At 50.7% G+C, this 26093-nt stretch overlaps 1 protein-coding gene and 1 long non-coding RNA gene across 3 annotated transcripts in view; one reads left to right on the top strand and one right to left on the bottom strand.

The window, feature by feature from the left end:
• The window catches only part of ITPR2 (inositol 1,4,5-trisphosphate receptor type 2), a 409555-nt gene that overhangs the window by 326242 nt on the left and 57220 nt on the right, over positions 1-26093 (top strand). For both annotated transcript variants that reach the window (XM_084764875.1, XM_084764876.1), the window contains exons 50-54: positions 3148-3312; positions 5949-6144; positions 11405-11497; positions 22892-23022; positions 25426-25591. In XM_084764875.1, the coding sequence (XP_084621001.1) occupies positions 3148-3312; positions 5949-6144; positions 11405-11497; positions 22892-23022; positions 25426-25591 (751 nt within the window). The remainder of the gene's footprint in view (positions 1-3147; positions 3313-5948; positions 6145-11404; positions 11498-22891; positions 23023-25425; positions 25592-26093) is intronic.
• LOC311587737 overlaps positions 1-26093 on the bottom strand; it is a 269462-nt gene that overhangs the window by 40451 nt on the left and 202918 nt on the right. The window lies entirely within an intron of this gene.

Genomic DNA, 26093 nt, shown 5'->3' on the forward strand with positions numbered 1-26093 from the left:
AAATTTTCTTTATGTAGTGACCTTAAGATCACCTAAGCCTGAGGTTAACATCACTGGCGTGGAGATTATGGAATTAAATCATTGCATTTTTCAGTAAAAGGTTGACTTCCATGGTTGATGAAAATGCTATATTGCTAGAGACAGTGAGTTTAGTTTTACCCTTCAACACATCAGCAGTCTTGTTTTTCCTCTCTACAATGTGTTCTTGGAAAATAGGTCATGTTTTCCCATTGTAAGGTAGAGCTAGACAGTCTGATCAAGGACAAAGTTCTGAATAAGACCAATGGAATAACAGCAGCACCAGCGCTGGGCAGTGGTCAGTTTCCTGACCCACATAAAACAGCGGAAAGGCATGTCACAAGACTCATGAAGTCACGAGGCATCTTTCAATGGCTGGAGACAAGCAGCTCAGCATTGAGAACACTTGCTGTCTTTTCAGAAGACCCAGGTCAGTTCCTCGCACGACAGTCATGAAGTGCACAATCATCTGTAACTCCAGCTCCAGGGTGTCCATCACCCTCCTCTGGCCTCCAAAGGTGCTGCACACACTTGGGTATGCACACACATTCACATAAAGAAATAACAAAATCAATCTTAAGTAATGCTTAACTTTGAGGCGCATCTGTATAGGTGTGAACAAAGTCCTCTAGAAGCAAAGGGTTGTGTTGAGAATGAAGTTAGTGCCCTAGATGTCATGATTTCTGCCTTTCCCTCATCACACCACTGAAAACCCTGCAAAGATGCTTCCCCCCACTGCAGGGCCATATAGATGTCATGATTTCTGCCTTTCCCTCATCACACCACCGAAAACCCTGCAAAGATGCTTCCCCCAACTGCAGGGCCATATAGATGTCATGATTTCTGCCTTTCCCTCATCACACCACCGAAAACCCTGCAAAGATGCTTCCCCCTGCTGCAGGGCCATATAGATGTCATGATTTCTGCCTTTCCCTCATCACACCACCGAAAACCCTGCAAAGATGCTTCTCCCAGCTGCAGGGCCATATGAAGCTCTCACATTACCGTGGAGATTATTTATCTGGATGCAATCAGTGCTCTCCCTTCCCCAGACACTGACTCACAAGCAAACAGTAGTGTTTCACCTTTGCAGTGACAAGAACACTTAGCAAAATGTTTGGATAGTGTACAGTGTTTGAAAGATCCAGAGAGCTTGCGCAGAGTTGTTTATCACTCACGTCACCCTCAGAGGGACACCGTGGACAACTCTGAGGAATAAGTGGACAAGGGAAATAAGCTGTGCGGCATTGATGGCATGGGTGCTGCTGGCTAAAGGCTGGCTCCACCAGCTCGGAAGAGCGTGGCCCTGCAGCCAGCGGTCCACACCATCCTTTATCATTGCCCGCAGGGATGCTGGCCACAGAACTGACCGGCTGCACAGTGATACCGTGAGGCCAGCACAGGGCTGGTTCAGAGCTGTCGATGAAGTGGAGACATAAACAGGCCGAGTGTGTTCACAGCTCTCTGTTCTAGCTCTCATGGGAAGTGCTCCATTTGTAACACCTTACAAACGTCTTCATGCTGTGGAAAGCAGAGCTCTGGTCGTTCCTCCTTTATTCTCGCATTAGTTTGTCCTTGGCGTGACTGTCTTAAACACAAGGAGCACCTCCGTCTCCGAACCCTATGTGAGCATAGAGAGAGGCCACTGCTCCGTCACCCCCACTCTACTTCCAGTTCTCTCTAGGGAACAGAAGCATACCCAGACATGGGTCAAAGGTCATGCAATGCCCCCACTGCAGGCAAGTAAAGCGAGCCTCTGTATTTATCAAGCTAATGCTGCCAAGTTGTGTTCAGGCAGAAATGCCTTCTGTCTTTTACAATTATTGACCATTTTGAGAATTCAGTCCAATCTGTTACTCTCCAGTGTGTCTGATTCATGAAGAGTTTTCCTGCATTTTTTGTTTTTGTTTTTGTTTTTTTGAGAGAGGTTTTTTTTTCTGCGTTAGCCTTGTCTGTCCTGGACTCGCTTTGTAGACCAGGCTGGCCTCGAACTCACATTGATCCGCCTGCCTCTGCCTCCCGTGTGCTGGGATTACAGGCGTGCGCCACTGCACTGGCTTCCTGCATATTTTTGGTAACTCCTCATCTTAGTGAATTGGGAAACGACACACAAACCACCTGTCTATGTCATAATTTACCCCTGTGAGGAGGTGATTTTTAGTTCTGTTTTTGTGGAACCCCTTTCTGTAGGTAAGTGGCGAGTGGTGGGAACAGGGCCGTGCAGGTACAGGAAGGGCTGGATGCTGCTTCCCCGGAGGCTTGTTCTCACCTTTGCTGTGCACTCAGCTCCTCAGACACTGGCCCTTTGCCCTGTAGTCATTGTCTGGGTTTTCAGCAGTTTCCTCGAGTGTCAGGCTTGCTCTTGAGCTGTCATCCTGAGGTTCCCTGAATCTTAGCTCCACCGAGTAGGAGCATAAATGGCTCTCTGCTGAAACTGTTGACAAGAAGGTGAAAGAGACCTGAGATGGTTGGCTGCTGAGACGGTTACTGGTTGTCGAGAGGGTGGACAGTTAGCTGCAGAAACACAGACAGGATTCTGCCTTCAGTGGCCGTGTGGTTGGTCTGATGGGTCTTCACAACGTGCAGCAATGACCAGGGTTTTTTTTTTTCATTGTATCTACGTTGACTCAGACTTCAGAACATTAATGGGGAATGTTTCAAACTGTCTCCTTTGATAAGATGTATATATGTGTGCACAATACATATACCTACACACACACACATATCCATGTTTCAAAGAGCATCCTATTTTCCAGAAGGCATAAACATAAAAATAAAGTCATAAGCATCTGGGAGTATTTGAAGGGTCACTACAGCAACTGCTGTGAATGCTGAGGTTATCTAGGCCTCCGAAGGGGTCTGTCAGGTAAGACCTTTCCATGGAAGCCTCACATGGCTGTAACCAGGCAACGCAGGAGTAAGGAAGAGCCAGTTCACACTCAGTCTGTGTTGGTGGCAGAGCTGGGGGCTTAGTCATTCTCTGTCCCTGGAGCTACAAGAGGAACCGGGTCTGTATGTGTGTGTTTGCATGTGCATTTGTAAGCCACCTGAAACACAACACAGAGGTGGGCACTCACTCTCCACGGTGTCGAGCGGGAAGCACTAAGTCCTACTTTCTCCTCCCTCTAGCTCTGTAACAAGATCGTGTTCCTGGTGAGTTTTGTGGGAAACCGAGGCACGTTCACCCGAGGTTACCGAGCGGTCATTCTGGACATGGCTTTCCTCTACCATGTGGCATACGTCCTGGTCTGCATGCTGGGCCTCTTTGTCCACGAGTTCTTCTACAGCTTTCTGGTAAGTACAGCCCTCAGGCAGGTGGCTGGTGAGTGCACAGCCCTCAGGCAGGTGGCTGGTGAGTGCAGGATGAGTGCACGATCCTCAGGCAGATCGACAGTGAGTACACAATGGCGCCTCTTACACCCTAGCCTTTGGGGTTTGGGTTTTTAAGTAAAGCACATTGTGTTACTTTTGGGATTTCTTAGAAGTGTGGATTATTGTTTTTAGTCTTTTCTCTGGGAAGTACATCGGTGATGGAGTTCAATCTCTCACTGAGAAGAAGCAACTACTCTACCTCTCTTCTTGACCCCGGCTTCAGGAGCTGCTTTGGGTTTTCAGCCAAGTAATAATTAAATCCTTTAACTCAGTGATTATCCAGCTGTGTGGGGGAACAAATGAATGTGCATTATATTTTATTTATAGTATTAAATGTTACATTAGTCATTACAATGGCATGTAAACAAAATGAGAAGGAACGAAAGCCACTGTAGCAAAACATCAGGCTTATGTCATCATTGCTGTTAGCTTATGTCATCATCGCTGTTAGCTTATGGCATCATCCATCACTGTTAGCTTATGTCATCATCACTGTTAGCTTATGTCATCATCGCTGTTAGCTTATGTCATCATCACTGTTAGCTTATGGCATCATCACTGTTAGCTTATGGCATCATCACTGTTAGCTTATGGCATCATCACTGTTAGCTTATGGCATCATCACTGTTAGCTTATGGCATCATCGCTGTTAGCTTATGGCATCATCACTGTTAGCTTATGTCATCGTCGCTGTTAGCTTATGTCATCATCACTGTTAGCTTATGTCATCATCACTGTTAGCTTATGTCATCATCGCTGTTAGCTTATGTCATCGTCGCTGTTAGCTTATGGCATCATCACTGTTAGCTTATGGCATCATCACTGTTAACTTATGGCATCATCGCTAGCTTATATCATAATCATTAAGCTTAACTGTGTATATTTAAATCTTTAGACTTTTTTTTTAGATTCTTTTGTTTTTGTTATAAGATGGCTTGTTTTGATTTGTAGCCCAGGCTGGCTTCTAGCTCACAGTCTTTCTGCCTCACCCTCCTCTGTGCTGGATTAGAGCCTGTGCATCACCACACCCAACTGCCCATCCTTCTCCAAGGTGCTTTTCATCATCCCAAGACGCCACCTTCCTTTCTCCTTCTCCTGTCTCCTTTGCTGTCCTATAGTCATGAATGAGGAAGGACGTTGGTATAAAGATGCTATTAAGTGTAAATCTGTGAGTGGCATTTGAGCCTGGACACATGCTTGCCATAGTGCCCAGGCAGAGGTCAGAGTCTGGAGTGTCACCTCTCACCCAGCACCTTGTTTGGGGCAGAGTTTCTCATTTCACCACTATGTACAATAACTACTCTGGCCGTTGTCGAGTTAAAATAAAGTCTCCTTCATGTCAACCTACGTGGTCAAAATGTTGAAGAAGCCAGAAAATTGACAATGTAGAGGTTGAGTTTGCATTAATTAACTCATCCTTACTGAAGAAGATTGACTTCATTTTTGACAATGGCAGTACTTCCCAAGAGATAAACAGGTAGCAAAATAGTGAATATTTTAAAAGAGCTTTACTCATCAAAGGCCAGTGTCCTAAAGGCAGTGTTCGACGAGACCACGATTACAGTGGAAAGTAATTGTGTAACGCAGCAAAACAAGAGCCTCTGGGAGGAAGCACCGCGCCCATCCGCACACCCCAGCCCAACCACAGACTCTAGCTCTTATCTCCAGATGCAGGCCGCAAATGCTGAGGCTGTCAGGCTTGAATGCAGGATTCATTTTCAAACATTTGTAGACATTTTTGAAAAAATGAATATAAATTTGTTTCTTTTAACCAGGTAGGTCTGTATGATAAAACATACACTTGCTAACTCATAACTTCAGTTTCATAATGTAGCAATATATAAAGCGGCCTCAGCACTGGCTGCAGACAGCGGTCATGCGCTTGAGTTCTTGACTGGTGTAGATTCCCTACTAGTAAGGACAGAATGGATAATCGCCCTTTAGAGGAAGGGAGTTGGCAGAACTGTTACTTCTCTGTTTGTGGTTCCCTCAAAAGCATAAACTAACACAGATTTGTATCCTCATTTGCATAGCCTTTTAGTAAGGAAGAGTGTCTGCATTTTCCCAAATATTTTAAATTCAGACATTTTCTATGGCACCAGACTCTAAAATTGTTCTCTTCGTCTCATTTCGAGTCCCTTGAGTGAATAATAAATTTACAGGATTTGCCAACTGTCCTTAAACTACATAGGCTTATTATTGTACATTTTCTAAACTCAAGTGGAGGCAAGTGTGACACTGAGTGTGAGGCCAACCTGTGCACATCAACACTATGGTGGCTATCGACACTAAAACAGCCGTATTCTGTTCTAGCTCAGGGGTTCTCAGCCTGCGGGTCGTGACTCCCGCATATCAGACTTTTACACTAGCAAAATTACAGTTATATGAAGCAGCAATGGGAATACTTTCACAGCTGGGGGTCACCACAGCATGGGAACCCGTATGAAATGTCATAGTGTTAGGAAGACTGAGAACCGCGCTGCTCCAGCCCAACTGCTTGGGGTTGTTTTAAAATGTTGTTTGAAGGATTATTTCCTATTCCATTCTTGTTTCTGCAGCTTTTTGATTTGGTGTACAGAGAGGAGACCCTGCTGAACGTCATCAAAAGCGTCACCCGGAACGGCCGCTCCATCATCCTGACTGCGGTCCTCGCCCTCATCCTGGTCTACCTGTTCTCCATCATCGGCTTCCTTTTCCTGAAGGATGACTTCACCATGGAAGTGGACAGACTGAAGAACAGAACTCCAGCCACAGGTAGCTGTTCTGACCTCTGTGCTCTCCCCCTGCCGTTCTAACTGATACACACCTTCCTTGTTTGTGGGACTTCAGACAGAGAGAGAGAAAATTTTCACTTTCACTCTTTCGAAATGTGGTCTTGTTTACCACTGCTGTGGTTTGAGGGTGAAATGTCCTCCTAACCTTGTGGGTTTGAAATCTGGTCCCCACGTGGTGGCACTGTTTTAGCTGGTGGAGTCTTGTTGGAGGAAGTGACTGCCTGGGCTGGGCCTTGCGGTGGGGTAGTCTGGCCTCACTTCCTGTCTGCAGTCGGCTTCCTGACTGCTAACATTGTGTGACCAGCTGCCTCTCCCACTGCCTTGTCCGTCTGTATCTCTTAGAACCGTTAGCCAAAATAAACTGTTCATCTCTTCCTCAAGTTGCTGGTTGTTAGGTGTTTGATCCTAGCAGTGAGTAAAGTAACTAACACAACTCCTAAGGTCGGAGAATCTGCTTTAAACTGTGCACGGCCAGTGTGGGCTGGGAGACTCACACGAGTGTCATCTGCACGCCATCCTGCAGGGTTTCGTAACGCTGACCGTATTGCAGTAGGCAGCTGCACCTTCCCTGAAGGCTGAGGAATCTGGACATTCTTTTCTTCCTCTTTCCATTTCCCCAAAGAAAAGTACCCAGCACCTAAGAGTCACCACTCAGCCATTAGTCTACATGCAGTGCACTGTATTCAAATAATTTAAAACAATAAATGCTTTGATTTGGAAATCACCAGGTAGCAAGAAGTGTGTTTTGGAAGATGAGCATTAGAAGCCATGGTTAAAGGACCCCATTCCTCAGTGTGTGTCCCCCAGAATCCCTAAGAACCTCATTCCTCAGTGTGTGTCCCCTAGAGTCCCTAAGGACCCCATTCCTCAGTGTGTGTCCCCCAGAGTCCCTAAGGACCCCATTCCTCAGTGTGTGTCCCCCAGAGTCCCTAAGGACCCCATTCCTCAGTGTGTGTCCCCCAAAGTCCCTAAGGACCCCATTCCTCAGTGTGTGTCCCCCAGAGTCCCTAAGGACCCCATTCCTCAGTGTGTGTCCCCCAGAGTCCCTAAGGACCCCATTCCTCAGTGTGTGTCCCCCAAAGTCCCTAAGGACCCCATTCCTCAGTGTGTGTCCCCCAGAGTCCCTAAGGACCCCATTCCTCAGTGTGTGTCCCCCAAAGTCCCTAAGGACCCCATTCCTCAGTGTGTGACCTCCAGAGTCCCTAAGGACCCCATTCCTCAGTGTGTGTCCCCCAGAGTCCCTAAGGACCCCATTCCTCAGTGTGTGTCCCCCAAAGTCCCTAAGGACCCCATTCCTCAGTGTGTGTCCCCCAGAGTCCCTAAGGACCCCATTCCTCAGTGTGTGTCCCCCAGAGTCCCTAAGGACCCCATTCCTCAGTGTGTGTCCCCCAAAGTCCCTAAGGACCCCATTCCTCAGTGTGTGTCCCCCAGAGTCCCTAAGGACCCCATTCCTCAGTGTGTGTCCCCCAAAGTCCCTAAGGACCCCATTCCTCAGTGTGTGACCTCCAGAGTCCCTAAGGACCCCATTCCTCAGTGTGTGTCCCCCAGAGTCCCTAAGGACCCCATTCCTCAGTGTGTGACCTCCAGAGTCCCTAAGGACCCCATTCCTCAGTGTGTGTCCCCCAGAGTCCCTAAGGACCCCATTCCTCAGTGTGTGACCTCCAGAGTCCCTAAGGACCCCATTCCTCAGTGTGTGTCCCCCAGAGTCCCTAAGGACCCCATTCCTCAGTGTGTGTCCCCCAGAGTCCCTATGGACCCCATTCCTCAGTGTGTGTCCCCCAGAGTCCCTATGGACCCCATTCCTCAGTGTGTGACCTCCAGAGTCCCTAAGGACCCTGTTCCTCGGTGTGTGACCCCAGAGTCCCTGTGTGATGTTTGCCAGTGTTCTCACAAGAGGCCCGGGTGTGAGGGGCTGTCCTCCGTGGTATTTTCTTTGCTTTCTCACCTCTCATTTGTACCTTTTGTTGCTGGACTCGATTTCTTTCTGAAGCTCCTCCCAACTCTGCTCTGCTTGATAGAAACTGTGGTTCATTATTGTGCTATTTTCTAGACTCTTCCTAACTACAGTTTATAGAGACGGGAAATCACAAAAAGAAGCCACTTTCTGTCCTCAAACTATTAAACTTAAGCTAAGCGTCAATGAGTGGAAGCATGCAGTATTCCTTCTTTCCTTTAACACATAATTCTTAGTTACAGCACCGGCAGTGTACAGCAGTGTCTTTCTCAAGATTATGGGATGGCTAAGTGGCATTAGGTTCATTTATTAGTGACTCTGAATGGCCTGCACACGCAGCCAAAGCAGCAGCTTCACAAATCTTATGTTCCTCCCTGGCGAGACTCCCAAGCACCACACCAGGTGTTGGTCTTGGGTCTCAGGAACGTGAAACCCATTGCGGCTACTTGGTGGGCTTTTTCTAGAACTTAAAAAGCACGCTGTCAGCCTCCCGTACACCATAACAGAACACGAGGAAATGACGGGTTTGGGCGCTCACATTTGCAGTTCGTGGCCACTTAGCCTCATCACCTTAGGCTAGAGCAAGACGGAGCACTGTGTTTGAGCAAAGATCCTCACCCTGTGGTGGCTTTGAGGGAGAGGGAGCAAGAGGAAGGCTCCCAATCCCGTCTTCAAGGCCACACCCCCATGACTCTCCCCACACACTAGGCCTCACATGCCTAAAGATCTCATAGCTCCCTGGGCTGGTGCCTAATCCTGCAGTTTGTGGCCTTTGAGGTGCAGTGAAGATGCAAACCATTAGAGAACACTGTGTGTGTGTGTGTGTGTGTGTGTGTGTGTGTGTGTGTGTGTGTGTGTGTGTAGGAAAGGGTTTTATGTAAATTCCCCGGGGCTCCATTCGTCCTAAACTCCTTAGGAATCATCTAGTCTCAGCACATTGCTTGCTAGATTAGCAGCCTGGCCGCAGTTCGCTCAGGAGAGAGAACACGTGAGACAGAAGCAGTACAACTTCCAAAAGAAACATGTGCAGTAGCGACTGTTCTCTGAATTCTGTGGTAAATATTTTATGTTCTTTGAGGAGGAAGTTGGTGCTATCATATGGATGTGTGTTCTTTAGAAATAGAGAAAAAATACAACATAGAAAATACTGAAGCTAAAATTTCAAGCTTTTTCTTTACTGAAAAGGCATATGCACACTTGTGCAGAAGCCAGCCAGAGAGCATTTGTAAACATTATGAGAGTGCAGCATGTGGGGACAGCTGGCTGACTTAAGCCCCCGTTTCTTCGTGGGCTGAAGATATTTGTTTCACAGCTTAAGAGCCTAGAAAAAGCACCTTTGTTTCCATACTTTACATTTCATCTCTAACACCATTTAGTAGCATCCGTCTTAAGTCGGCTTTCCATTGCTATAACAGATTACTGGAGACTTTGTGGTTTATAAAGCATAGAGAGAGGTTCATTTTGCTGATGGTTCCAGAAGCTGGGAGAATCTAACATAGTGCTTTAATCTCCTTGGCACGTGAAGAGACTGTCCTCCTGAAAGATGACAGCATAGGGGAGCTCTCTATGGGCAGAAGCCAACTAGGCTTCATGATGGGCCCACGGTGGAGACAAGCCAGTAGTCATGAGTGCATGAATCCAAGCACAATCACCCTTGACGGTTCCCCTGGTTCCCTCTCCCCGTACCTCACAACCAGGCTTCAACGTCGGTCTGTGTTTCGGTGGAAGTGTCTGGGCTACGTAGGAGCTCAGTTGGCACAAGGCATCTTCATTCTTTGCCCTGTTGCATAGAAAGCTGACCCTGGGTGACATGACTCTGGGATCTTGGCACTCTCAGATAGTGGGTGACATTGGATTGCAGAAGGACACAGTTCTTCAGCAAGTGTGATGTGACCGCAAACCCCACACATAGGAGCAGGTGGGGAGGTAGAGACTCAGAGCCAGGCAGTAAGTGCTTCGGAGACTTGAGGGAAGGTGTGTGCCTCGCAGGGATCTCGGAGTTTTAGGAACACGTGGGTCCCACCTCCAGGCCCAGGATCTGCCGCTCCAATGTGGCCAGAGCAGTGTAATGGGAAAGTCCCCTTAACAAGTGGTGCCCTTCCCCCTCACTGTCACCAACCAGAGTACAAGAAAACTTGCCCTTGTGGCTTTATAACCTAAGATCTTCTTCCTGCCCAACACAGCTATTCCCAACCCAGCTCTGATTCTCCCCAAGGATCCACACCACCCGTGGGCTGCACAGTGGGAAATGCTGGTGTGACTCGGCCTGCTCTGTCCTTTGCTCTCCCATGGGCCTATAAATCACGCTTCGGGGACCCCTGGGCACCTGGTTCATGTTTATAAGCCCCGTGGCTCCTTTATGAGTTAGTCCCTCGCAAATAGCTATTTTCTTTCCCTTCGAGGACTTGCATCTCCATATTCCGTTTTTAGCCTTCACTTTGCTCCGTCCACCAGCGCCTGTTAGCTTTCTGCTTCTCTATAGCCCGTCAGTTTTCCAAAGGCCCAGACTCTGAGCTGGCAGAGCCTGGTGGGACACATCAACTAAGGGGCTGCCACCAGAGCTCACTCAGAACTCCAACTCTCTCCCTCTGGCCACCTGACTTGCCCTCCTGGCCCACTTCGGTGCCAATGGTGGCACTCCTTGGTGCTGTGGCAGCACCTGTGTGGCCGTCACTCCCTAGCCTGTCCACTTTCTACGTCTCCTCCTGACACCACTCTTGTTTATAACTTTTCCTTCAGTTCTCTCACCTGGAGTCTTCCATCCTGGGCCTGTTTGAAGCCTTTCCTCCCTGGGGGCCGTATTTCACCGTGAGAACTGCCCACCCAAGGTTCTTGCTCAGCCACAGGGAGTGGTGGCCTGAGCCTGCCGTTTGCTCACTGCCCTGACAGGAGGCAGTCTGGCATCCCAGGTCAGAACTTTGAATGCACCTGGCCATAGGAATATTAATAATTCATGGTAGTTTGGGCCAACAGTATTATCAATACTTTATCACAGCCACTAAAAGAAAACACGCGCGCGCACGCACGCGCGCGCACACACACACACACACACACACACACACACACGAATGGAGCTTTTTGCTGCACATTGGCAATAAATCTGTTCTCTATTTATACAATTACTTTAATAGGTAAAAGTGTGCGCTCAGAGCTCCAGGCTAACTTTGGCAGAATACAGCTCAGCTGATGTACAAACACCCTGCATCTCAGGCACCTGGTGGCCATGTTCGTTTTGCCGCCATGTATGTACATGCCTCCTTCCAATGCTCTGCTTGTGTCCTCCCAGGTAATCACGGGGTGCCCACCATGACCTTACCTTCCATGATGGGAACCTGCCAGAAGGAAAACTGCTCACCCACAATCCCCTCTTCAGACGCAGGTAGGTACTTGACAACCCAGGTCTGAACTGGTCTCTCTGACGTGTAAGTGGGTTGGTTATTATGTTGATGAGAGTTAACCGTGGGAGGGTTTTTTGGTATTGGTTTTGGTTTTCTAGGGTTTTGTTGTGTTGCTGTTGCTGCTGTTGTTGTTTACAAGATAGTGTTTCTCTGTGTAGCCCTGGCTGTCCTGGACTTATTTTGTAGACCAGGCTGGCCTCGAACTCACAAAGATCCACCTGCCTTTGCCTCCCAAGTGCTGGGACTAAAGGCGTGTGCCACCACCACCCCCCAGCTGATCTTGGGATTTCATAATGTGTTGGAATAGAAAACAGAAGGTAAGTGACCAACATACCTCAAGCTAGAGAGAGGATTTCTGCATTTGTTTTTTTTTTTTTTTAAGATTTATTTATTTATTCAGAAGAGGGCATCAGATCACATTATAGATGGTTGTGAGCCACCATGTGGTTGCTGGGAATTGAACTCAGGACCTCTGGAAGAGCAGGCAGTGCTCTTAACCACTGAGCCATCTCTCCAGCCCCCTGTTTTTTGTTTTTTTTTAATAATTTATATATTTTCATTTTATGTGCTTTGGTGTTTTGCCTGCATTTATGTCTGTGTGAACATGTAAGATCTCGAAGTTACAGACAGTTATGAACTACCATGTGGTTGCTGGGAATTGAACCCAGGTCCTCTGGAAGAGCACTCAGTGCTCTTAACCGCTGAGCCATCTCTCCAGCCCCGGATTTCTGCATTTGTTATTCTGAGCTGTCCTGCTCCTCACAGTGCACTGTTCACCTGAACCTGGCAGATTCATTGTGTGGAATGTGCTGTTCCCAAACAGCAGCCTACACTTAGAGGTCCCCTTCTGACTACTTGGCTCCTCCTAACAAGGGACTTGGAAAAGTGTGGGTTCTGCTCCCTAGCGACCTGGCTGTAGCTCTGGGCTGTCCACTTTCTTAGCTGATAGTAGGCAGGTTTCAGAACTGTGTGTGGATAGATTATTGACAGAAAAATGAATGAGCAAAATCTGCCTCCCTCCTCAGGAACAAACAGATGTATAAAAATAACTTTAGTTCTAACTTGTCTCGAAGATGTAGCAGGAGTCTGGGACATTGTTTCCTAGATTATACATAAAATAGTGGGGTGTTTCTTAAAGTGGGGTGTAACAGGGATCATGCGTGTATTTGGAGGCGAGGGCACGGCCACATTCGTGTTAGGCCCTACATCCAGCCCTGATGGGCTGTAGCTCCTCATGTTACTCAAAAGTTGTCGTAGCTAAAGTGGAGTCAGACAAATGGCGAAACGGACTCTGCAGATGAGGGGAGCAGTGTGAAATATGGGGAGAGGGTGCAGTCGTGGTGAGAGTGCCTTCTCTCCTGCGTTAGCTGTCGCCTTGAGATGCTGACCTCTGGGGTGAAGTGCTTCCTCCACTGACTAAATGGCTCACAGTATATGTAACCCTGACATGTCTTCATCCGATGCTGTGCCACAGCTGTGGGCACGTGAGTCTCTTCCAGAAAGCTCCTTTTGCCTCATTTCCAGCTGAAGCTCACGTAAGAGCCGGCTCTGTCTGGGCTTGCACAGTATTAGTGAGTGCATGCTGTCTAAAGCCGCGGTCTGTGTGCCCCTTGTTTTAAACACCTCTGGTGGACCCCGCTTTCCCACACGAATCGCAGGTGGGGGACTCCCCCCGCCCCAAGTCTTTTCACATGGTCTTTATTTTAAGATTTATTTTTATCTTCTACTTATGTATGTGGCACTGTGTGACACTTGCACAGGTCAGAAGAGAGTGTCACATCCTCTTGACATGGAGCCACAGGCAGCTGTGAACTGCCTGCTGAGTGTGGTGAGAACTGAACCCAGATACCCTGCAATGGCCTCCTCCCCAGCCCACATCACACTGTCAACCTGCATCTGGCGGACTCTTGGCAAAAACGCTACTCTTTGATGGTTTAGCTGCTGTCCCATAAATACCACCCCAGCCCCGTATAATTAGGAGTTTGGGGTTTCTCAGATGGAGCCATACATTCATTTCTCTGTATTTCTGCCAACCCATAATGCCCGGAAGTGACGAGTTCCCCTGCAAGTTCACTGGGACCCGGCAGTTTCCAGGTTCCAGTGTCCTCTGTTTCCTGTTCCATTGTGCGATGTTGGATCATAATTCTGTTCTTCCTTGTCATGTCATCCTTGGCTTTGACAAACCTTGGGTCAGAGCTTGGAAAATCTGACCCGTCATTGTCTTTACATGGCTCCTGACCTGAGGACAGTTTTGCTGTTTCTAACTTTTTTAAGGAAGGGATTTAATAGAAAGTGAATGTGGCCCAAAGTTTCATCTGGATCCTTACAGATTAAAGACAATCCAACCTCTGCTGTAGCTGTTTCCACAGGAGACGCCAGGAGGGTTGCAGAGGACAGCAACGGGGATCTCAGGGCCTGGAAACACTCTCACATGCACACTGTCATGCTTTATGAAATTCTTCAGCTATCTAGAAATGTGTCATGAGTGGGACTGGATAGGTGGCTCAGTCAGTAAAGCACTCGCCGGGCAAGCATGGGGTGGTGAGTTCAATTCCCAGAACACACACACACACACACACACACACACACACACACACACACACACACACACACACACATACACACACACAGAGAGAGAGAGGGGGGGGGAGACAGAGACACACAGACAGACAGACAGACAGACAGACACACACATACACACACACACAGAGAGAGAGAGAGAGAGAGGGGTGGGGGTGGGGGGGGTGGGAGAATGTCCCAAATAAACTCATTCAATCTGTGTTCTCCCTGTGAAAGCTGCCCAGTGCCAGCTCCTCCCCATTTGAGGCCTGTCTGCGCTGCTGTCCCTCCTGTCCCCACAGCATCCTGTCAGGGACCCACCTGGGTTAGCAGCAGAGCCGTTTGTCAGCAGGTTCCCAGAGCCTGTCTCCATCTCAGGCCCCTGTCTACAGATGTCCCTTCCTCTCCTAAGGACAAATAGGGACAATTCTTCACCCCAAGTGCAGGGTCCCTTGCAACCCCAAGTCTCTGTCATTTGGGGCGCACTGGAGATGGTAGCAGTGAGCGAGTGTCTTGTAGACAGTGCTTCAGGAGGGGAGATGGTGGCAGAGCTCCAGCCGCCGAGGCTGCAGGGTGGGGCAGCTTTCCTGAGGGGCTGCCTCCCAGTCAGAACTGAAGACAGGCACGGGTCATGTCATCGCCTTGTGCACTTGACGTTCTAGTCCTCAGACTGATTAGAATGAAATTTCATTGAAAAATCTACGAATTTGACTTTTGTTCTTATAATTTGTTTAATTTTTTAAAGTAGGGTATCACTATGTAGCCCTGGTTGTCCTGGAACTCCCTATGTGCACCAGGCTGGCCTTAAACTCACAGAAATATGCCTGCCTCTGCCTTCTGAGTGCTGGGATTAAAGGTGGGAGGCACCAGCGCCCACAGTGGATTTGATCTTCTGAGCCATCCTTTCTTTAAATTTTGCCAATATGAATAATTTCAATAAATTGGTAAAATATGTAGATTTGATCTCCAGGGCCTCATTTTTTTTCTAAATTTTGGCAGACTGTGTTCAGCTGCAGTTGTGTGATTGAAAAGCCTATAGGTGTGATCTTCTGCCGGTCCCGGGCTTCTGGAAATGCTGGCTGCATGTGCGTTTAGCTGCCTGTGTAGAGAGAAGCGAAGTCTGGCATTTGTTGTGCAAACATGTGTCACTTAGATTTAAAAATAGCTACTCTTTGTCTAAGGCCAGGGCACAAGTCTAGTTTCTGAACCGTGGTGTGCATTTGCAGGGCCTTGCCTTGCTGTCCTGTAGCCGGCAGGTGCATAGCACGAAAGGGCCCAGGCACCCAGTACGTACCTGAGGCTGCGGGTGGCTGGCAGAGTGCTGGCCCGAAAGCTCCTGAAGACGCAGGTTAGGTCATTTCCCAGCAGCAGAGAATTCACAGGACAACTGCTAACTAATTTAACTTGAAAAACACTCCAAAAAGCTTGTATTTCATTTGCTCCAAGCCTGCTAGAGAATCTCAGGTGAAAATATTCACCTAAATCCCTCCCAAAATTGACTTCTCCAGAAAACCCAAGCCTCCTTTAGACAATACTAAAAGTGCAATCACAGGTATTTTGTGATGCTGTTTGAATGCTCAGGGGAATAAAAAGTTCACAGGTGTTTAGCATTTACAAGCACCAAGTTTAGTCTCTTGGTACCCTACTTCAGTGGAAAAGCCTGGCAGATACTGTAACTTGTCAAGCTAACACACACTACATTTTGGATTCCCATTGGGTGTCAGTATTCTAAAATGTCTTTCTAGTTACAAAAAAAATTAAGATCCACATTTTCATAATGGATGGATTGTCATTAAAGTTTAAGACAAGAGGGTTTGAATTGCACTCAGACTTTCAATTGAGCCTGACCTCCAGGCTGCTGTGTCCATAAGAACCAGAAACAACAAATCATTTAACTACTAAAGCATAAAAAGGAGACATCAATAAATATGTGTGTTCAAGTATGTCCAGTTTTGGATTGGGGGGGGTTGGCTTTGTTTTTCGAGGGTTTCTTTGTGTATCCTTGGCTGTCCTGGACTAGATTTGTAGACCAGGTTAGCCTCAAACTCATATTCAGTGTTTTTTAAAAACGTGTTTTTATTTATGTATTTGTGTGAATGTATGCCAAGCCAGAAGAGGGCACTGGATTCCCTGAGGTAGAGCTATAGGCAGCTGTGAGCCACCTTGCATGGATGCTAGGGCCTCTGGAAGAGCAACAAGTGCTTGTCACCACTGACCACCTCCAGCCAGTGTCCAGTACTTTAAAAAAAAATCTACAGACCTGCTTCAGGTGCAGTAAGATAGGTTTTTATTCCTTTCCTCAAATGAAACCCTTTTTTTTTTAAATCATGAATTATGAAAAACACTTCTCTGAGAGTCTGCTGAAAATGAATAACTTCCCATCACTCTAGTGCCGACTTGTAACTTGTGTTAAAACCATGACTTTTCATAAGATTGAACAGCCACTGTACCTGGGTAATTGATAACTTGTATTCACGGAGCCTGATGATACACCAAGCACCAAGTCCTGGTGCGTGTGTGCGTGAGTGCACATATGTGCGTGAGTGCGCAGGTGTGTGTGAGTGTGCAGGTGTGCACCTGACAGCCCACTGGGTCTGCAGGAAATGTCTTTGGCTGACTGCTGGCCAGGCATGTCTTTCTTTTCATGCTCGGTGCTGGGGCCACTGCCTTAGGATACCTAGGCTGCTGTGTGCTGCTCATCTGCTGACTCACCGGTCTTGGCAAACATAAGGTTCCTGTAGGCTGGAACACTTACACCTTTATCTCCTTTTCCTCCCACCAAACCCTTGGTGTAGTGTAATGATGCTGGCAGCTGTGGCATGAAGAAGACCAGTTTGTCACCCAGGTGGCCACAAGATGGCACTTACATGTGGGAGTCCTGACTGACTCATGTCAAACAGTGGAACCTTCTAATAAAGCTCATAGAAGCTGCTGTGTGACCCCAGCGTGCAGGTGTGAGCGTTACTGGCACTGACCTCACTTGGGCATCGTCCTCCTGCAGTATGAATGCCACACAGAGAGCCAGACCTCTTGGTGTGTATTTGTAGCCAACTTAGAAAGTTGTATTCACCCATACGTAAGTAACCCTGCCGTGCCACACCTCTCTGCTTAGTTCTTGTTAATTGCACAGTCATGTGCAATTGAAGTGCATCCAACCCCATTACCTTCCCTGAGCACCCTCCTCCCCCCTCCCCACTCTGCATGCCCAGCAGCTCCTCCCCCACCCCACTCTGCATGCCCAGCAGCTCCTCCCCCTCCCCACTCTGCATGCCCAGCAGCTCCTCCCCCTCCCCACTCTGCATGCCCAGCAGCTCCTCCCCCTCCCCACTCTGCATGCCCAGCAGTTCCTCCCCCTCCCCACTCTGCATGCCCAGCAGCTCCTCCCCCTCCCCACTCTGCATGCCCAGCAGCTCCTCCTCCCTCCCCACTCTGCATGCCCAGCAGTTCCTCCCCCTCCCCACTCTGCATGCCCAGCAGCTCCTCCCCCTCCCCACTCTGCATGCCCAGCAGCTCCTCCCCCCTCCCCACTCTGCATGCCCAGCAGCTCCTCCCCCTCCCCACTCTGCATGCCCAGCAGCTCCTCCCCCTCCCCACTCTGCATGCCCAGCAGCTCCTCCTCCCTCCCCACTCTGCATGCCCAGCAGTTCCTCCCCCTCCCCACTCTGCATGCCCAGCAGCTCCTCCCCCCTCCCCACTCTGCATGCCCAGCAGCTCCTCCCCCTCCCCACTCTGCATGCCCAGCAGTTCCTCCCCCTCCCCACTCTGCATGCCCAGCAGCTCCTCCTCCCTCCCCACTCTGCATGCCCAGCAGCTCCTCCCCCTCCCCACTCTGCATGCCCAGCAGCTCCTCCTCCCTCCCCACTCTGCATACCCAGCAGCTCCTCCCCCTCCTCACTCTGCATGCCCAGCAGTTCCTCCCCCTCCTCACTCTGCATGCCCAGCAGTTCCTCCCCCTCCTCACTCTGCATGCCCAGCAGCTCCTCCCCCTCCCCACTCTGCATGCCCAGCAGTTCCTCCCCCTCCCCACTCTGCATGCCCAGCAGCTCCTCCCCCTCCCCACTCTGCATGCCCAGCAGCTCCTCCCCCTCCCCACTCTGCATGCCCAGCAGCTCCTCCCCCTCCCCACTCTGCATGCCCAGCAGTTCCTCCCCCTCCCCACTCTGCATGCCCAGCAGTTCCTCCCCCTCCCCACTCTGCATGCCCAGCAGCTCCTCCTCCCTCCCCACTCTGCATGCCCAGCAGTTCCTCCCCCTCCCCACTCTGCATGCCCAGCAGCTCCTCCCCCTCCCCACTCTGCATGCCCAGCAGTTCCTCCCCCTCCCCACTCTGCATGCCCAGCAGCTCCTCCCCCTCCCCACTCTGCATGCCCAGCAGCTCCTCCCCCTCCCCACTCTGCATGCCCAGCAGCTCCTCCCCCTCCCCACTCTGCATGCCCAGCAGTTCCTCCCCCTCCCCACTCTGCATGCCCAGCAGTTCCTCCCCCTCCCCACTCTGCATGCCCAGCAGCTCCTCCCCCTCCCCACTCTGCATGCCCAGCAGTTCCTCCCCCTCCCCACTCTGCATGCCCAGCAGTTCCTCCCCCTCCCCACTCTGCATGCCCAGCAGCTCCTCCCCCTCCCCACTCTGCATGCCCAGCAGCTCCTCCTCCCTCCCCACTCTGCATGCCCAGCAGCTCCTCCCCCTCCCCACTCTGCATGCCCAGCAGCTCCTCCCCCTCCCCACTCTGCATGCCCAGCAGTTCCTCCCCCTCCCCACTCTGCATGCCCAGCAGTTCCTCCCCCTCCCCACTCTGCATGCCCAGCAGTTCCTCCTCCTCCTCACTCTGCATGCCCAGCAGTTCCTCCCCCTCCCCACTCTGCATGCCCAGCAGTTCCTCCCCCTCCCCACTCTGCATGCCCAGCAGTTCCTCCTCCTCCTCACTCTGCATGCCCAGCAGTTCCTCCCCCTCCCCACTCTGCATGCCCAGCAGTTCCTCCCCCTCCCCACTCTGCATGCCCAGCAGCTCCTCCCCCTCCCCACTCTGCATGCCCAGCAGTTCCTCCCCCTCCCCACTCTGCATGCCCAGCAGTTCCTCCCCCTCCCCACTCTGCGTGCCCAGCAGCTCCTCCCCCTCCCCACTCTGCATGCCCAGCAGTTCCTCCCCCTCCCCACTCTGCATGCCCAGCAGCTCCTCCCCCTCCCCACTCTGCATGCCCAGCAGTTCCTCCTCCTCCTCACTCTGCATGCCCAGCAGTTCCTCCCCCTCCCCACTCTGCATGCCCAGCAGCTCCTCCCCCTCCCCACTCTGCATGCCCAGCAGCTCCTCCCTCTCCCCACTCTGCATGCCCAGCAGCTCCTCCCCCTCCCCACTCTGCATGCCCAGCAGTTCCTCCCCCTCCCCACTCTGCGTGCCCAGCAGCTCCTCCCCCTCCCCACTCTGCATGCCCAGCAGCTCCTCCCCCTCCCCACTCTGCATGCCCAGCAGCTCCTCCCCCTCCCCACTCTGCATGCCCAGCAGCTCCTCCCCCTCCCCACTCTGCATGCCCAGCAGTTCCTCCCCCTCCCCACTCTGCATGCCCAGCAGCTCCTCCCCCTCCCCACTCTGCATGCCCAGCAGCTCCTCCCCCTCCCCACTCTGCATACCCAGCAGCTCCTCCCCCCTCCCCACTCTGCATGCCCAGCAGTTCCTCCCCCTCCCCACTCTGCGTGCCCAGCAGCTCCTCCCCCTCCCCACTCTGCATGCCCAGCAGCTCCTCCCCCTCCCCACTCTGCATGCCCAGCAGCTCCTCCCCCTCCCCACTCTGCATGCCCAGCAGCTCCTCCCCCTCCCCACTCTGCATGCCCAGCAGTTCCTCCCCCTCCCCACTCTGCATGCCCAGCAGCTCCTCCCCCTCCCCACTCTGCATGCCCAGCAGCTCCTCCCCCTCCCCACTCTGCATACCCAGCAGCTCCTCCCCCCTCCCCACTCTGCATGCCCAGCAGTTCCTCCCCCTCCCCACTCTGCGTGCCCAGCAGCTCCTCCCCCTCCCCACTCTGCATACCCAGCAGCTCCTCCCCCCTCCCCACTCTGCATGCCCAGCAGTTCCTCCCCCTCCCCACTCTGCGTGCCCAGCAGTTCCTCCCCCTCCCCACTCTGCATGCCCAGCAGCTCCTCCCCCTCCCTACTCTGCGTGCCCAGCAGCTCCTCCCCCTCCCCACTCTGCATGCCCAGCAGCTCCTCCCCCTCCCCACTCTGCATGCCCAGCAGCTCCTCCCCCTCCCCACTCTGCATGCCCAGCAGCTCCTCCCCCTCCCCACTCTGCATGCCCAGCAGTTCCTCCCCCTCCTCACTCTGCATGCCCAGCAGTTCCTCCCCCTCCCCACTCTGCATGCCCAGCAGTTCCTCCCCCTCCCCACTCTGCATGCCCAGCAGCTCCTCCCCCTCCCCACTCTGCATGCCCAGCAGCTCCTCCCCCTCCCCACTCTGCATGCCCAGCAGCTCCTCCCCCTCCCCACTCTGCATGCCCAGCAGTTCCTCCCCCTCCCCACTCTGCATGCCCAGCAGTTCCTCCCCCTCCCCACTCTGCATGCCCAGCAGCTCCTCCCCCTCCCCACTCTGCATGCCCAGCAGCTCCTCCCCCTCCCCACTCTGCATGCCCAGCAGCTCCTCCTCCCTCCCCACTCTGCATGCCCAGCAGCTCCTCCCCCTCCCCACTCTGCATGCCCAGCAGCTCCTCCCCCTCCTCACTCTGCATGCCCAGCAGTTCCTTCCCCCTCGCACTGTCACAGCTTTCTTCTAAGTTATACATTTGTGAGTCTTGTTCTCAACCATTTTCCTGGAAACTATATAATTTTGTTCTTGTTTATGAATGAAGGAAACTGCTGTGTACACAAACCTCATTTTCTTTCTCCATTGGGCCCTTCATCTGATGTATGTCCACGCCATTTCTGTCTTTTGGGACTGTAGCAGTGCCCCAGGGAGCAGGAGCACACAGCTCTGTAGTGAGCTGTCTTTGCCACTTGGTATCGGAACCCAGAAATGGTGCCGTCAGAGCCTGTGCTGGCTCAAGTTTGAAGTCCTTTAGGAACCTCTGTGCTGATCTCCATAGTGGCTGCCTTAGCTTGCGTTCCTACCCGCTGTGTGTAAGGACCACATTCCGGCACCCTTGTACTCTCACTAACAATTGTTGGCTTTTTTGGTTTTTTAAAATCGTGTGTGTGTGTGTGTGTGTGTGTGTGTGTGTGTGTGTGTGTGTGTGTGTTTTGTTTTGTTTGAGACAAGGTTTCTCTGTAACTCTGGCTGTCCTAGAACTAGCTTTGTAGACCAGGCTGGTCTTGAACTCACAGCGATCCATCTGCCTGGGCCTTGTGAGTCCTGGGATGAAAGGCGTGCCCCACCACCGCCAGATGGTTTGTTTGTTTGTTTGTTTGTTTGTTTGTTATGTGTCCCGAGGCAGCCACCTGCCATGGGGTGAGATGCTGCCTCAGCATACTTGTTACTTGCCTTCTTGTATTGGTGATGGTAAACATGTAGTATGTGTTTCTTGGCAGCCAATCTATTTTATTTCGCTAGGGCTAATCACGCGTATGGTGTGTGGGTTTCCCTAGCTCCCTTTTTAGAGAACAAACAGCTTCATTCCCTGTCATTTCCCTGCGCCCACCAAACTGGCACATGTTGGGTCTTCAGTTGGTGTTTTCTATGCTGCAACCACGGTAACCAACTGATAAGTGAACGTATCCAGTGTCCCATGGATACTTTACTCATTTGCTTTGATTTAAAGTCCAACTTTTGCCAAGTAGCAGTAGCTATATTCCATATGACTGCCTTCCTGCAACCCTGTGATTCTCCGTCACAATTGCTTTCAGTCTTGATTCTCTCCTTTTTCTGTCCCATTGATCTGTTGTTACCACGAGGCTGCCCCAGTCCCCACTGCTCCTTCCTCCCCACATCAGAGTTGCCCTGGTTCAATTCTAAGGCGAGGAGCTACCTAGTCTGTGCTAGTCTCCTCTGCTGTGCTTTGTGTGTACTGCCTCTGCATACAGCCCTCCTGGCCAGGGCTATCCCAGCATTCTTATAAAGGAGCAACGTGGCCTCGCATAAAAATCAGGGTCCCTATTCCATAGGATATAAAATAACAACTGTTCAGAAAAGGGAAGCCAGCCTTCTAACCACATGCTACACATGTGTTGGCGATGTGTGGGGCAGTGAGAGGACAGCCACTGCCAGTGGCTGCTTTAACATTCTTCCCTTGACATGCAGGCTGTAGCTGGGGTCCCCAGATGCAGTACCCCTGAGGTGACTTTGTGATAAAACAAGCCTTTGCCTCTCTAGTCACTTAAACGTGAGAGAACCCTGGTCCCCATGCCCAGCTGAGCGCAGGCCCTGTTTTTAGATAGTTTTGTGTTTTCTGGCTGGATTTCTCAGCATCAGCATCTGGTCAAGTGTCGGGTCTTTTCGGATACAGCCCATCTTCTCAGTGTTAGGTCTGCAGATGGAGAGCGACACTGACCACGGTCTCCTCTGCTACAGTTGGGCCCATGAGTTTGAAGCTTGTCGCCCTCTCCTTTTCTCTCCTGTCGTTTTCCACCAAGCCAAGAAAAACCAAAATCTTTTTTTTAATGTTTAAATATTCCTTATTAACCTATACAAGGTCAACATTCAGGAGAATAAAACATTATAATTCTTGGAAAAACCAAAATCTTAAGACATTGTATGTGTGCAGATCAGTCACGTGGTGTGCTCACGTGTGAAATAGATGTCATGTGACTTCAGAAATTGTGTTTTAGCACAATACAAACAGATTCTTGGATGTAGATAATAGTGTTTTCAGAGCTCTTTAATGTTTGTGTTTCCACAGCTGATGAAGGGAGTGTAGATGGCATTGAAAGGACATGTGACACTCTGCTCATGTGCATTGTCACGGTGCTGAACCAGGGCCTCAGGAACGGTGGCGGAGTTGGGGACGTGCTGAGACGACCATCGAAAGATGTGAGCAAGACAGAAAGGGTGTAGTTTAAGAAGCACGTGCCTGCTTCCTGCTTCCTCCTTCCTGCTTCCTCCTTCCTGCTTCCTCCCTCCTTCCTGCTTCCTCCCTTCCTTCTTCCTTCCTTCCTCCTTCCTTCCTCCCTTCCTTCCTTCCCTTTCTCTCCCTTCCTGTTTTTCCTCCATTTTTTCCCTCCTGTCCCTCAGCCCCCCTTCTGTTTCCTTCTATCCACTCCCTCCCTTCTTCCCTTCCTCCCTTCCTGTACTGGGGGTTGAACCTATCACCTCTACATATCCCCAGCCCTCCTTTTACTTTTTGAACATTGAGATCATAAATCTCTCTACATTGTAGCCCAGGCTGGCCTTGAACTCACTCTGTAGCCCAGGCTGGCCTTGAACTCGCTCTGTAGCCCAGGCTGGCCTTGAACTCACTCTGTAGCCCAGGCTGGCCTTGAACTCACTCTGTAGCCCAGGCTGGCCTTGAACTCACTCTGTAGCCCAGGCTGGCCTTGAACTCACTCTGTAGCCCAGGCTGGCCTTGAACTCACTCTGTAGCCCAGGCTGGCCTTGAACTCACTCTGTAGCCCAGGCTGGCTTTGAACTCACTCTGTAGCCCTGGCTGGCCTTGAAGTTACTGTCCTTCTGCCTCAACCTCTCTAAAAAGCTGAGATGATAGGCCCATAGCACACAGGCCTGGTTTATTTCTTGTTCCCTTTCTTACCAGTATTTACAGTATGGTTTTGATTTTCAGGGCTACAGTATCATTTGCCTTAGAAGTGTAGCGGTGACTGTAAGACTAGTTAATGGCACAGTGGGATTATGGAGAATCAGAGGGAACTAAAAGCCCACGGATGTCAGCTGGGCTCAAGTCTGAACTGCACATCCTTTCACAGCAACGAAGTCATGGCTATAAGCTCCACAGCAGCTGATGGTTAAATAAGTCAGCCAGCTCGGCTGTCTCCAGAATTCCCAGCTTCTGCATAGGAAGACCTTCCATTACTTACCATGGTGAACACAGAGTGTGGACTGGTGCTAACAGGGTTGCGTACATTAGAGTAGCAAAGCAAAAGCATCCCTCAGGCCGGGCTGGAAGCACACATAGGTTTCTTCTGCATCTGGCCTGTTATACAATGTGCAGTCATCTTCCTGATAGTCCCAGCTCTCCTGTGTAGAACAGCTGGATCCCATGGTCCCTACTGCGCCTTAGCACTGCAGGCCACAGGCAGTGTGCACAGCAGTGCGTACTTGACCTTGTTCACTAGGAAGGAAGCTACTGCAAAAGTTGAGAAATTGCCAGGATTTCCTCAGGTGGCCTTTGACTATGTTTGACTCCCTTTGCCTGGTTCTAGGATGAGCCTGCATGATTATTTTCCTCGCCATTGTGACAAAATGCTCAGCTAAAGCAAATGAAGGAAAGACTTGCTCATTTTAGCTTACAGTCCCAAGGGATCATTCCATCATTCTGGGGAAGACACACCTTTAGGTAGAGACAGCAGTGGAGGGCAGGGAAGCTGGCAGTGGGTCTGGTCTATTAGGCCTCCAGCCCCGCCACAGCGACCCGCCTTTCACACTGAGTTTCCACTTCCTGGCACCTGCATATCCTCCCCAGATAGCACACCACAGGAGGACCGAGTGTCCAAACACGTGAGCAGGTGCACCCATCTCACATTCAACCACAGCAGACCCATGGTGAGAAGTGCGTCACTAGTGAAAGCACAGGAGAAAGTGAGGAAGTGTTTTCGTGTTTGGGGAAAAACCGTGTCAGCCCCAGAGAAACAAGAGAGTTCTGAGAGCAGCCTGAGGCATTCTCCCATGGCTGAGGGGCAGTGAAGACAGAAGGAGGCTTCGTTTCCCTAACTGGGGCTACTGTGTGTTCACTTGGAGGACAATTGTTGTATATCTGCTTTATGCTCGACAGTGTGCTAGCTCTACAGCCATGAAATGTGTGTATCCTGTGTGTGCTAGCTCTACAGCCATGAAGTGTGCGTATCCTGTGTGTGCTAGCTCTACAGCCGTGAAGTGTGTGTATCCTGTGTGTGCTAGCTCTACAGCCATGAAGTGTGTGTATCCTGTGTGTGCTAGCTCTACAGCCGTGAAGTGTGTGTATCCTGTGTGTGCTAGCTCTACAGCCGTGAAGTGTGTGTATCCTGTGTGTGCTAGCTCTACAGCCGTGAAATGTGTGTATCTTGTGTGTGCTAGCTCTACAGCCGTGAAGTATGCGTATCCTGTGTGTGCTAGCTCTACAGCCGTGAAGTGTGTGTATCCTGTGTGTGCTAGTTCGACAGCCGTGAAGTGTGTGTATCCTGTGTGTGCTAGCTCTACAGCCATGAAGTGTTTGTATCCTATGTGTGCTAGTTCGACAGCCGTGACGCGTGCGTACTCTATGTGCATTTTTCCCTTCTGTTGCAGGAGCCCTTGTTCGCTGCCCGGGTGGTTTACGACCTCCTTTTCTTCTTCATCGTCATTATTATCGTTCTTAACCTGATTTTTGGTGTGATCATTGACACCTTTGCTGACCTCAGAAGCGAGAAGCAGAAGAAAGAAGAGATTCTCAAGACAACGTGTTTCATCTGCGGTAGGTACACAGAGACAAACATACACACAGACACACACACACACAGAGAGACACACACTACACAGACACACACACCACACAGACACACAGACACACACACACCACACACACACCACACACACACACACACACACACACACCACACACACACAGACACACACCACACAGACACACACACTACACAGACACACACACCACACAGACACACAGATACACACACACAGACACACACAACACACAGACACACACAGACACACATACACACACACACACACACACACACAAACACACACACACAAACACACCACCGCAGCAAGGACTGTTCAGCTGGAGGGAGGAATGGGAAGGATTTTCATTTTCATGCTTTAACGCGAAGGCTGGATATAATTCAGGTTACATCATGTGGCATGAGGCTGGCTTTCTCTGCTTCTATAAATAGGTGGGAGAGTCACACCCAAACCTTTCTGTCATCATTTCTGCAATTTATACAATCCTGACTGTA

The sequence above is a fragment of the Acomys minous genome (genome assembly GCF_964271855.1).
Source record: "Acomys minous genome assembly, chromosome: 17".
Taxonomy (NCBI): Eukaryota; Metazoa; Chordata; class Mammalia; order Rodentia; family Muridae; genus Acomys; species Acomys minous.